The sequence below is a fragment of the Rhinatrema bivittatum genome, chromosome 5, assembly GCF_901001135.1.
Source record: "Rhinatrema bivittatum chromosome 5, aRhiBiv1.1, whole genome shotgun sequence".
Lineage (NCBI taxonomy): Eukaryota > Metazoa > Chordata > Amphibia > Gymnophiona > Rhinatrematidae > Rhinatrema > Rhinatrema bivittatum.
In genome coordinates, this window is record NC_042619.1 from 362,847,683 (window position 1) to 362,861,938 (window position 14,256).

A 14,256-nucleotide genomic window follows, 5' to 3' on the forward strand; every position below is an offset into this window, starting at 1 on the left:
ATGCAAAGGTGGTGGACCTCACGTGTCACCTAGAAAGGATTTTAGACAGTGCTGAGGAGGAGCTGGCTGTCGTGGTACATGTGGGCACCAACGACACAGGAAAATGTGGGAGGGAGCTTTTGGATGCCAAATTTAGGCTCTTAGGTAGAAAGCTTAAATCCAGAACCTCCAGGGTAGCATTCTCTGAAATGCTCCCTGTTCCATGCGCAGGTCATCAGAAGCAGGCAGAGCTCTGGAGTCTCAATGCGTGGATGAGACGATGGTGCAAGGAAGAAGGATTCAGTTTTGTAAGGACTGGGGAACCTTTTGGGGAAGGGGGAGTCTCTTCCGACGGGATGGGCTCCACTTTAACCAGGATGGAACCAGACTGCTGGCACTAACCTTTAAAAGGAGATAGAGCAGCTTTTAAACTAGAACAAAGGGGAAAGCCGACAGTCACTCAGCAGCACATGGTTCGGAGGGAGGTATCTTCAAAGGATACTAATGATGCATTAGAATTAGGGAATCCCAACAGTGAGGTTCCAATAATAAGAAAAGTAGTCCAAGTGCCTGTAACTAAAAACTCGGCTGAGCTAAAAAATTCTAACTTATCCCTATCAATTAAAAAGCAGAATTAAAATACAAACAAAAAACAAACTTTGAAATGTTTGTATGCTAATGCCAGAAGTTTAAGAAGTAAGATGGGAGAATTAGAAGTATAGCAGGAATGATGACATAGATTTAATTGGCATCTCAAAGACATGGTGGAAGGAGGATAACCAATGGAACAGTGCTATACCGGGGTACAAATTATATCGCAATGACAGAGAGGAGCACTCGGGAGGAGGTGTGGCGCTTTATGTCCGGGATGGCATAGAGTCCAACAGGATAAACATCCTGCATGAGACTAAATGCACAATCGAATCTTTATGGGTAGAAATTCCTTGTGTGTTGGGAAACCTAAAGTAATAGGAGTATACTACCATCCGCCTGGTCAAGATGATGAGACGGACAGTGAAATGCTAAGAGAAATTAGGGAAGCTAACCAAATTGGTAGTGTGTTAATAATGGGAGATTTCAATTACCCCAATACTGACTGGGTAAATGTATCATCGGGACATGCTAGAGAGATAAAGTTCCTGGATGGAATAAATGACAGCTTTATGGAGCAATTGGTTCAGGAACAGTGAGAGGGAGCAATTTTAGATCTAATTCTCAGTGGAGCACAGGATTTGGTGAGAGAGGTAACGGTGGTGGGGCCACTTGGCAATAGTGATCATTATATGATCAAATTTGAATTAATGGCTGGAAGAGGGACAGTAAGCAAATCCACGGCTCTCATGCTAAACTTTCAAAAGGGAAACTTTTGATAAAATGAGAAAAATAGTTAGAAAAAACTGAAAGGAGCCAGCTACAAAGGTAAAAAGTGTGCAAGAGGCGTGGTCATTATTAAAACAAACAAAAAAAAATACCATCCTGGAAGTACAGTCCAGATGTATTCCACACATTAAGAAAGGTGGAAAGAAGGCAAAACGATCACCAGCATGGTTAAAAGGGGAGGTGAAAGAAGCTATTTTAGCAAAAAGATCTTCATTCAAAAATTGGAAGAAGGCTCCAACAGAAGAAAATAGGATAATGCATAAGCGTTGGCAAGTTAAATGTAAGACATTGATAAGACAGGCTAAAAGAGAATTTGAAACGAAGTTGGCCATAGAGGCAAAAACTCACAGTAAAAACTTTTTAAAGTATATACGAAGCAGAAAGCCTGTGAGGGAGTCAGTTGGACTGTTAGATGACCGAGGGGTTAAAGGGGCACTTAGAGAAGATAAGGCCACCATGGAAAGATTAAATGATTTTTTTTCTTCGGTGTTTACTGAAGAGGATGTTGGGGAGATACCCGTATCGGAGAAGGTTTTCATGGGTAATGATTCAGATGGACTGAACCAAATCACGGTGAACCTAGAAGATGTGGTAGGCCTGATTGACAAACTGAAGAGTAGTAAATCACCTGGACGGGATGGTATACACCCCAGGGTTCTGAAGGAACTAAAAAATGAAATTTCAGATTAGTTAAAATTTGTAACCTATCATTAAAATCATCCATTGTACCTGAAGACTGGAGGGTTTGGCCTCTGTTGGAAACAGGATGTTGGGCTTGATGGACCCTTGGTCTGACCTAGCATGGCAATTTCTTATGTTCTTATGTGGCTAATGTAACCCCAAAATTTAAAAAGGGCTCCAGGGGCGATCCGGGAAACTACAGAAAAGTTAGCCTGACTTCAGTGCCAGGAAAAATAGTGGAAAGTGTTCTAAATATCAAAATCACAGAACATATAGAAAGACATGGTTTAATGGAATAAAGTCAGCATGGCTTTACCCAAGGCAAGTCTTGCCTCACAAATCTGCTTCACTTTTTTGAAGGAGTTGATAAACATGTGGATAAAGGTGAACTGGTAGATGTGGTATATTTGGATATTCAGAAGGCGTTTGACAAAGTTCCTCATGAGAGGCTTCTAGGAAAAGTAAAGAGTCATGGGATAGGTGGCGATGTCCTTTCGTGGATTACAAACTGGCTAAAAGACAGGAAACAGAGAGTAGGATTAAATGGACAATTTTCTCAGTGGAAGGGAGTGGGCAGTGGAGTGCCTCAGGTATCTGTATTGGGACCTGTACTTTTCAATATATTTGTAAATGATCTGGAAAGAAATACGACAAGTGAGGTAATCAAAATTGTTCAGAGTAGTTAAATCAGAAGCAGATTGTGATAAATTGCTGGAAGACCTTCTGAAGCTGGAAAATTGGGCATCGAAATGGCAGATGAAATTTAATGTGGATAAGTGCAAGGTGATGTGTATAGGGAAAAATAACCCATGCTATAGTTACACAATGTTGGGTTCCATATTAGGAGCTACCACCCAAGAAAGAGATCTGGGCATCATAGTGGATAACACATTGAAATCATCGGTTCAGTGTGCTGTGGCAGTCAAGAAAACAAACAGAATGTTGGGAATTATTAGAAAGGGAATGGTGAATAAAACGGAAAATGTCATAATGCCTCTGTATCGCTCCATGGAGAGACCGCACCTCGAATACTGTGTACAATTCTGGTCGCCACATCTCAAAAAAGATATACTTGCGATGGAGAAGGTACACAGAGAAGGACGACCAAAATGATAAAGGGAATGGATCAGCTCCCCTATGTGGAAAGACTAAAGAGGGTAGGACTTTTCAACTTGGAGAAGAGACTGCTGAGGGGGGATATGATAGAGGTGTTTAAAATCATGAGAGGTCTAGAACGGGTAGGTGTGAATCGGTTTTTTACTCTTTCAGACTAGGGGGGGCTCCATGAAGTTAGCATGTGGCACATTTAAAAGCAATCGGAGTTAGTGTAGCTGTGTTTAAAAAAGGATTGGATAAGTTCTTGGAGGAGAAGTCCATTACCTGCTATTAATTAAGTTGACTTAGAAAACAGCCATTGCTATTACTAGCAACAGTAGCATGGAATACACTTAGTGTTTGGGTACTTGCCAGGTTCTTATGGCTTGGATTGGCCACTGTTGGAAACAGGATCCTGGGCTTGATGGAACCTTGGTCTGACCCAATATGGAATGTTCTTATGTTCTAAAAATTGAACTGATATCCTCTCTGAATTTAGCAGTTGTCCCACTCTATTTCGCAATGTTGCAATATACTTGACACCTTCCCATTTCTTTGTTAGATTAGCAAGGGATCTACCAATTTTGTTACCATATTGGTAAAACCTACACTTATACCATTCCCTTCTTCGCTCTTTGGCAAAGCAATGTATTTAACGCCACCTGTATGGCGATGAATTTATTTAATTTACATGTGTGCTGATTATATTTCTTTTTTATGAGAATACAACTGTTTGTCTAAGGCAATTATAGCCTCGAAGCACTACCTTGGCTGTCTCCCAGAGCAGCATAGGTGTATTCTGATGCCCACCATTCTGAGCAGTGCATAGTTAGATATTCTCTAAAGTTCAGATCAGTATATAGATATTTCGGGAAGCGCCAAAGTGAGCACGCACCCTTGGGACGAAACCCCTCCAAATCCACCTACGCCGGTGCAGGATCCGAGATGAGGCCCTATTTAAAATCTAAAACCCCATGGAAAGTCTCATGGTTCAAAGAAGATAATCAATGTGTGATTGTGTATGGTGGGCACGGGACGTGTGAATTCCTTTTCTAAGGGGTGGAGATCCCTCCATGTGTCTACCAAAGCTAAGTTTTATAATATAAGTAGTTCACTCCTTTACCATTGTTCTCAAAGGGGCCGCATTTGTGGAGGAACAATCAAGCTGATTATTTGACACACAGTCTTCCCCCCCCCCAGTATAATATTGACATATCTATATGAGAGAAGTGTGCTAGCCAGATGAACAAAGGAAGAATGCTTATAATTGTTTGGGGCATAGTCTGTACAAAAAAAGTTTCCCGTATATCTCACCCTCTACCATCACATATCGCCCTTCATTATCTGCAATTATTTTTGTGTCCTAGAAGGGTACCATTTTTCCAATAAGCAGTACTACTGCCTTCCATGTACCGGATTACAAGGAGTATACCTTCTCTACCCATAGCCTTTGTAGCTTCTAATGTTCAGTAGCATCTAACGGTGTCTCCTGAATTATAGCTATTTGTGCTTCCCATCTCTGTGGCACTTGTAGAACCTAATAGCGCTTAGTTACTGAGACGATGCCTCCCACATCCAAGGCACACAATGGAGACTAGCCACACTTCTGTTCCACTGTATGACCCAGTATGTCATAAATCTTCCTGCCTTCATGAAGTGGTCAGAAACCCCCAGCCTAGGCCCCTACCCTTCAGACCAAATGACTAGTGTTTGAAATCCCAAAGATTCTACTAGTTCCTTTATATTAAGTATTTATTTATTTATTTATGTATGTATGTATGTGTTTTATATACCGTCATTCCATGTGGAAATCACTAGACATGTTATCCCAATAACCCTTCCCCCCTCTACTCCCCCCCCCCCTTGCCCACTCCTTCCTCCCTCCCACCTTTATCCCCTTGTGTCAAAAACATACGGTGAAGATCTCGCTCAAACATGAGCTAGATTTAACATATAAAAATTGTTAGGGCCCCACTCCCTATAAATGCACACCCACCCATCCACACAGAACACTATGAATTAAAATGAACTCTCAACAGTCAACTTGCTGAATTGAAACCATTCAGCTCTTAGTTCAACAATATTTATTTCTCAAGTAGAATAGTAAAAGTAAAAAAAAAGAAAAGAGAAAATCCTTGTAGGTCTTCTCAAGCTAGACAATTGTAGATTTGACTTAGATCTACAAACAATAATCACCCTCTTCCTCAAGATGACATGTCCAGCCCGTTATTACCACTGGTATGCAAATACTTTGACTTCAGCATTGCCAACAGTCACTCCTCTGGCATGCCTAATTTGGTCTTGAAAAATCATTTGCTTCTGAAGCAGTCTCAAAAAAAAGAGTTTCGTTGTAGGTCACTTTCAGTCGTGTCGGGTATTGAAGAATAAATTGTACCTGATGGTGAACCATTTTTTAAGCATACTGTGGCAAAAGCTTTCCGCCGCTTAGAAACTGCTGCAGAGTTGTCTGTGAAAACCAAAATTTTAGGTCTTCATACTCCAACAAATGCAGCTGCCGATATTGCCTCAGTATATCTTTATGGCGGAAATTCAAGAACTTTGCAATCACCGGCCTGGGCCTCCTCTGCCCAGCTCTGCGCACTCCCAGGTGAGGCACTCGTTCTATATGAAGAACACCACACATGTCTGTTTGGGCAGCCACACCTCCATATTTTCCTGCAGTTCGCGATCACCAACACTTTTGGGGAGACCTATAAAACGCAAATGTTTCCTATGGAACCATTTTCCAAGTCCTCTACTTTTAAATCAGTTTTCGCTGTCTCTGCCTTCACAGATGCCACTTCCCATTCCAAGGCCTGTACCCACTCATCAATGCCCGTGAGGTGAACTTTCACATCTGTCAGCCTTTTCGAATTATCAGCCAGTAAAGTATGCAAGTCGTCAAAACGGGCATACAGTTTTTCAAACTTAACATCCATTGCAGTGATTGTTAAGGCAGCCACTTCTTCTGTATCTTTTTCTCCCGCCGCCGGTGATGCAGGATTACTGTGGCCATCTGCCATTCTGTTTTCTTTTTGGACTGTTTTCATTAACATCCAGGTCACATTTCGCTGCTCAGATCTGCTTAGAATGGAGTGTTCCCACTCGGTTACCGGCAGGAATTTATAAAATTCGACTTAATGCAGTTGATGTAAGGTGATACAGGGAATGGGGCCCTGGAGCTGATGAGGAACATGTTCTCACACTCTCACCACATCACGTGACGCATACAGGTCCTGAGCTTTTATTTGAAATTTTGTTCATCCTTCTAGGAATTGTTTGTGGAACAGATGGCAGGCACGGCATGTTATATGCACAAGAAAATGTTGATTGAAATCACACTGCCCACCTTCTCTCCTCTTACATCTCAGGCTGAGCAAATCAGGTGAGTGTAAATGTTTGTTGTGTTTGGCTTGTGCAACTGGAGCTGAAATATTCTCTGCATTATTAATTTTTTCATTAAGATATAGTAAGTAACACTTATATTAGGTGATTAATGGTTTCTGTCTTGTGCTTATATTTTGTAGACCAAGCTTTGAGAGGCTTGGACTCCTCTGGTTTGGGGGAGCAGTTGGGGCATCATGGCTTAAGGATACAGGGCCAGGGACCACCGAGACAAAAAGGTGCCCCATTGGCAACAAGAAACCCCTCTGGCTGGTACCTCTTACTTGGCAGACAATAATAGTCTCCTCTACAGCTGTTTTGTAAGTATAATATTTTTCACTTGCATCAACTGATTGCATGGCTGCATGTGCAAGTGTGTGCCTGGTGTCCTAACACCCAATGCTGTGCCAGCATGACTCTTGTCATGCCTGTGAGTATTTGCTGAATGTCAAGAGTGGCTGCTTGTTGTCATACTGTGCATGCTACAAACTTGTGGTAGTTTTAGGGTGGAAGGCTAATAATTTCCTCAAGCGTGGGGAGTAGAGGTTTTATTGTGCTGTTGTGTTCTTACAGATTGTTTTTCATTTTTTTTTGTTAGATTTCAGGAATTTTAGGGGTCACACTGTTTACTCTTGGACTGTGGTTATGAAATTCACTCTTTTTCCTATCTTGGTAACAGTTTCTAGACTTTATCATTCTTGTCTGTTATTCTCATGTGTAGGTTTCATGGGAAAGATAACTTACTATCTTGTATGGGTTTACAGTTGAAGTTAAGTATTCTTATTTCCTGACATGACTACTATTTTTCAGCCACACAACATGTTTCTGCTGTAGCTGCTGAAGGTGGAGCAGGAACTAGAGCTGGAAGAGAGAGAACCTGCTGAACATTAGGCCAGTAGGAACTTGAAGCGAAGAACCCAACCACAGACTGTCATATAACCCATTGATGGCATCTGTGGCTTAGTGGCTATGTCTGAACATTTCATGTTGGCAGATCTGTAAATATTTAATTCCATTTAGTTGACTTGTGTCTTATTTCATGTGTGAAGTTTGTTTTGTACTTGAGGTCCTTGCAAGGAGAGGGTGAACTGGGGGAAGAGGCACTGAGCGAGAACTGTGGCATACCTTTCTTATCCTTTCCACCTGTGGCCTATGCAGTTCACTCCTAAGTTGTTTGAACTTATGTGGGGTTCTGTAAATGTAGAATGCTACAAGTTCCAATAACTGATCAGAGAACTGCATGACTGCAGAAGAGAACAGAGGCATTGGCCAGTGGAAAAAGGAGCAATAGCTTTGAAATGGCGGCTCGGGGCCCAAAAGAGTGGATGAATAGCCTAGTGGTTAGAGCAGTGGGCTGAGAACCAGATAAACAAGGGTTCAAACCCTACTGCTGTGGCCTTGGGCAAGTTCCTTCATCCTCTATTGCCTCACAATCTAATCAGACTTGGATCGTGAACCCTCTGGGACAGAGAAATACCTACAGTATCTGAAAAGGCAGAATAAACATAACATATGAGATGCATGAAGAGCTCTGATGTAAACAATGGTGTAGCTGCGTTGTCGGAGGGCCCTCCCCAGTCAACAGTGCCATGGGGGGACCCTTCAACCACCTGTGACTGCCTGGGATGCTATTTAGCCCTGTGATAGTCCTGTGTGTATATTGAAAAATATGGATTGTGCCAGCATGATGGGGTGTGTGTGTGTGTGTGTAAAGAGAGATGGTGAACACTTAGCTGAGGATAGTAAGGATAGTGTGCTAGGATATCACTAAGTAGCTTTAAAAACATAAATGCCATAATCTTCCCTTTAAAATTGGCTTTCATGGAATATAAGTGTAAACTAAATTGGTTTGTGTTGTATAAATTTTCATGTTTTTTTTTATCTGGAGTGAAAAGAATAAAGTCCTTTCATAATTGGAGCTATGTGACTCTGGCCCATTGATATTCCAGGGGTGAATAACACTTTGTGGGCTGGTTTGGAGGGCAGTAATGGAACGTGTATATAATTCCACTTCTTGTGTGACCAGAATATTATTTTTTTGTGCCATATCAAGTATCTTTCTTTTTGACTACCCTGAATATCTCTACCTCATATCCCATTTTATGACAGTTGCTACTTGGGGAAAATACAAATATCTTAAGGCATTTACCCTCTAAGTGCTAAATAAAGGCAGGGGATTAATCCAGTACCATGCTATGCAATGCAGGAATCTGAACATGACTCAAGAGACACGACTACTGAACATGACTCAAGAGACACTACTACTACTACTACTACTACTGCTCGTCACTTCTATCACTTATCACACACAAACGTGTGCAGCACTGTACAAAAACACACGAGATAGCTTCTGCTCGGTAGAACTTACAGACTAATCAAGACAAACATACAGGGCAAAATAGACCTTGAGAATTTAATTTTTTTAAGAAAATGGTTAACATCAATAAGGCTATCAGCAGGCTAATCAGATTTAAAATCAGCCTAAGATTATCAAAGTTCAGCAGTTATTCCTTAATAGATTGAGTTGGTTGTTTTTTTCTTTGTACATCTAGAAGGTATATATTTTTATGTTTATGGTATGATGTGTTTAAGATTTCCATTTTGTCTCTTAACATTTTTGTGAAACAATTATTTATCTGATATATGAATGAAGATTTAAATGAAACATTTCCTAGTCACATTAATGAAGCATTTTCTTCTCATTGTTCACAGTTGGTTAAATTCTTTATTTCTCATTGGACATAAACGGAAGTTAGAAGAAGATGATATGTATGAAGTTCTCCCTGAAGATAGTTCAGTGAGGCTTGGAGAGGAGTTGCAGTGGTATGTAAAACAAATAATTTTATAATTGAGAATGTAGTTCTGTAAGTCCTTGTTGGTGGAGTTCACAGTATGTAACTTGTCGTATAAGGTGCTCAGTTAGCAAGATGCAGAATGACTTGTTCTCTCTGCATGAACCTGCAGGTCCACTTAGTTTGTCTTTTTTCTGAGGTTAGCACAACATGTGCTGCACTTTATAATATGAAATGGTCACATTCTTGCTCCATAAAATCTGTGAGCTAGCTGTGCCACAGTAGTTCAGGTTTAATCTGTAACATCTTCTGGGAAGGGGGGAAGACAGTGGGAGCATTGCTGAAAAATAAGAATTTATTCTCACAGTGGATCTGCACTTCCACTCACGCCTTTATCTCTCTATCCTGATAGGCATTCAGTGCCGTTGGGGAGACGTTTAACGTTTGAAGTGGCGGGGGCATATTTGAAATATCTCCCCTCTCTAGTTATGGTGGGGACATGGTGTTCTTTAATTTTGAAGTCTGCAGCCATGTCTCTTGAGTCATGTTCAGGCATGCCCTTTGTTGGCAAACTGGCACAATTCACTGTGGCATGGTATCTAAGACTTTCCTTGGCATATTAGCCAGCTCAACACTTCCACCCTATTATGGGAATCAAATCCAGAGAGGCACATAGCACTTGAAAATGGCTTATCAAGAACAGCTCCTAATTTTGAACTTAGATTCATTTTCCCATTGCATCATTTGAGGATAAACTGTGATGAATGTAGTTTTCTTCCTGTATCTGTTTGGCTGCAATTAAACATTTTTAAACTTTGTTCTTTTTTTTTTGCATTGTACTTTTTCCTATAGATAAAACTTGGGAACATCTTCTAATTATTTGTATATGGCTGTTCATGGATAAATTTGTTTTAATTCTGCAATTTTAAAATATTGCATAGAGCCTACATTGATCAATAAAGAGATTTCAAGATGGGATGACTAGCTTCCCCATTATATCTCCAATGTGGTAAACATCTTGGTACTGATGTGCACAATCTTTCAGAATGTGAAAAAAATTGTTTATTTTTGGCAACAGATAATAAACACTGTGGATCTGATGGAGAACGGCAAGATTTGATTTGGCTAGATTTTTGTACTTGGGGCTGAGGCAGAAGTGAAGAGTGCAGTGAGACAAAAGCAAAAGAGATTTGTTATGTTAAAGCTTATTGGCAGGAAAGAAGGCAATCATGACTTGACCCTTTGGATTTTTTGGATGTTGAGGATGATTGAAATGGAGTTTTCAGAGATTTGGGTCACTAGATTCTAGTGTGTTAAATATTTTATAGAAGTGTGGGACAGGTTTATTGATTGAATTCTTCAGGATTTGATAAAAAAAAAATGGGCATGGTTTAACTGAGGTCAGCTGGAGGGGGAAGATGGGTTGTTTTTTAAAATAATTATACGATGTTTGTTCCCATTTGTATGTATATGCAGTGAGCATGGGGGTGTGGATGGCTTGGATGTGATTGTAGTTTGACTGTTCACAAAATATAAGTTGATTGGCAGTACATACTTCACGTGTCCTCATATACATGAAATAACATGAACCCTTGATCGTTTTTGTTGTCTGGATGGTTTTTCTTTCTAGGGTATTTTTGATGATATGCCTTTATGCCAATAAAGACATTTAGCAGAAGGCAGAGGCGAATATAAGCTCACTTGCACTCATAAAGACAATATGTACCACACAGGAGTGTTGGAATAAAGTATCCAAAATAAATAATTTTAATAAGCAAAATATCTTTAAGTAGGGTGCTCAAATTGCTCCATGTTCATGTGTCACTGTTCACAAATATATTCACTTCAACAAATTGCTTTAAAGGTATTCAAAGTAATTGAAACCAGATAAAGTATAGAGGAGAAGTTCAAAGCAATTGCGTCCCCTGACACAGCCATGTTGCTCCTTGTCAGTTGTCACATATGCATTCTCTGAAGGTGTCCAGCTTAGGTCCTCTCCTATAAACTTTATCTAGTTTGTATTACGTTGAATGCCTTTGAAACAATTGGTTGAAGTGAATATGTTTGTGATAAGTCACTAATGAGCATGGAGCAATTTGAGCACCTTACTTAAAGATATTTTGCTGATTAAAATCCTCTAGATACTTTACTCCCACACTCCTGTGTAGTACAAAAAGAGATTTAAAATAAAAAAAAGTCCAGGAAGCATGGAAGAGAGACAGAGGATCTGTGAGTGAGGAATAGATTATAAAATGTGGCTGGTCAGACTGGATGGGCCCTGTGGTCTTTATCTGCCACCTTGTTCTATGTTTCTTCTTTATTGATAAGAACACTTACTCTGCCTTTATAGGATTAGTTTAGCGTCTTAAAAGTTGTCTGACTTAAGTGAAGTGAGTTCAGGGACCTGAGACCAGTTCTTGGGGAGAATGGGGCAGAGGTATCCATTGAATTTGGAAAGCTGCCTTCATAATTTGCATTCACTGCCATGCTTGTTGGCATTCTCAGCCAAGAGATCAAAGATAAGCAAGCATGAAAGCTTAGTTAGCCCCCTTTAACGGTGGGTTCTCCAGAGAAAGGGTGGGGCCAGGGGACGGGGGACAGAGGGGCACTGCCATTGCTGAAGGACTTTGGCTTCCAGCACTTTTCCAAAGCACTAAATTAAAATAATTCTATATAGCGTCTTTAGTTTTTCATTAAAAAAAAAAGTTTGTAAGGAAGGATTTTTATTTTTTAAACTATCATTTAGGGCAATCAGAGTTAAAGCTTGATTTCTTTTTTCCATAAAATTTTGATTTTTGACATGTTTTGTTGTTTTTTTAATTCACATATTACTTCTTGTTGTCCTGCAGGTACTGGGATAAAGAAATCCAGAGAGCACAAAAAGAAGCACGCAAGCCATTTCTAAGCAGAGCAATTATATATTGTTACTGGAAATCTTATTCCATTTTAGGATTCTTTACACTGGTTGAGGTAACATGAAAACTAAGCATTTGTCTTTTATATACTTTGCTTGCTTTAGAGAAATGTAGAATTAGTATCCTCCCACTTCTGTGAGTGTACAGTTCTGATATACGTCCGTGCTGATCCCATAGAGAACTAGATTTTTAACCGTTTGCAATATCTTTTATTGGAGTAGCAAAAGCATCAATAAAAGGTATGCATCTTCTGTCAGATGTAACATCTGTGTGTTTTGAAAGCTCTTGGTCAGCATCTTTAGATAATCCTTTTAAATATAAGATGAACAGAACTGGATGAACAGGTCTGAGTTAAAAAGGTATCGTTACACTAAGAGGGCCTTCACTCAGTGCTGCATAAAGATGAATTTTGTGGTTGTATAACTTGAAATCTTTGTAGGTTTTGGTAACTTTTTAAAGGACCTAAAAAAGTTGATGGCGTACAATTACTTTTTTTTTTCAGATGGCACGTGAGTCTGTTTGAAGAAAGGGCCTATACGGTCCCAAAACTCTCATGCTGCATTTTTTGTTCCTTTAAAAGATACCTCTGCCTGGAAAGATTCTTGTTTTCTGTAGAACAAGTATGGCTACTAGAACTCTGCGCTGCATTAATTGTCTGAGCCTTTCAATAAATGCTGCACATGTTCAGACTGCTTGGCCTGGGAAGTTTTAATATCCACTTTTTTCTCTTCCCCAAACTCTGTTTTCGTCCTGCATCTTTGACCTTCCAGCTCATGAGGAACCAGAGCTGGGATCTGGTGCCATGAGGTTTCATTCGCAGCTACCTGGGTTAGTTTTACTCCAAAATCTCCTCTCAACTTTTCTTAGTCCGTCCATTGCAGCGGTGTTTCTTGGCCATAGGCCGTATGCCAGGGCTTCATCTGGATGCCTGTAGTCATGAGCTCTAAATCTGATCCCTTGATGTTGTCATCATGCGATGACAGATTCCCTCCTTCCAGGAGCTATGATGGTGTTTTGCTGTGGTGTGAGACTTAGATTTGTTTCTTACTTGACTTGAATATTTTCCATTAAAAAAAAAAAGCATTTTTTCTTGCTGGAGTATACGATGAAACGTATTCAACTGTTTATGAAATTGTAAGTTTTTTTATGGGCATTATTGTCATACTGTAGATTCCTAATCTGTATGTTTAATATGTAAATTTAGTTATAATGGCCTACTTCCATCTTTTGAAAAATTTTCTTGGCATTCTCCATATAAATGTCATTGTGATGTATGTCGGAGCAGTTCCTGTTTATAAAACTTCATCCCAATAATGAGTACTTAGAACTGAAATATATTCTACCTAGGCTTGTCATTTTGATTAACATGGATTGTGTTCAGTTTGCAAGGGATTGTGGTGACATGAAATTAGCTGAATTGTATAATACTTATTTCCTTTACTCCTGTTTAAAACAAAGTGGTGTATCTTATATATGCAATATTTTAGAAGTGCCCTGACTTAGCAGTACTACTCTCTATCAATTATTATGCTAATATTTTTAGAAATCTTGAAGAAGCTGTAATCTTTGAGGATAACTGTAATAGCAACATAAATTTCAAATGATTAACTGTGACACTACACAACTTAAACATGTATGAACCAATTATATTGCATTCTGTGTGAGGTCATTTGTGGTATTCTGAATTTGTCTTTGGGGGGAGAGACTTGAAAAATTTAAAAAGAACAAAAGTATTTGTGAGGAGCCTTTAGGAAAAAAACCTGCAGTACAATCCGCCATTGAGCTTATGTTGTAGTGGGAGAAAGTGCCTACTGGACAGTGATTTTTTTTTTAAAGGCATCTTTGGCCTGCTTAAAACAAATGCAGCCCCTAGCAGATTGTGAGTAACAGGAAAGAAATCTGCAGTTTTTCAAGTGCTATTGAACTCTAACTGTATGCTTCTTTTGAGACTATGGAATGGACCTCCAGCTAGTTGGGGTTCAGCCTTTCTCCCCCATGAAGAATGACTGAGACCAGTGCTTATTGAAAAA

At 39.8% G+C, this 14,256-nt stretch overlaps 1 protein-coding gene across 1 annotated transcript in view; it reads left to right on the top strand.

Moving 5' to 3' along the window:
• The window catches only part of ABCC4 (ATP binding cassette subfamily C member 4), a 1,099,276-nt gene that overhangs the window by 72,090 nt on the left and 1,012,930 nt on the right, over positions 1–14,256 (top strand). The window contains exons 2-3 of the mRNA XM_029604735.1: positions 9,232–9,342; positions 12,161–12,281. Coding sequence (XP_029460595.1) covers positions 9,232–9,342; positions 12,161–12,281 — 232 coding nt within the window. The remainder of the gene's footprint in view (positions 1–9,231; positions 9,343–12,160; positions 12,282–14,256) is intronic.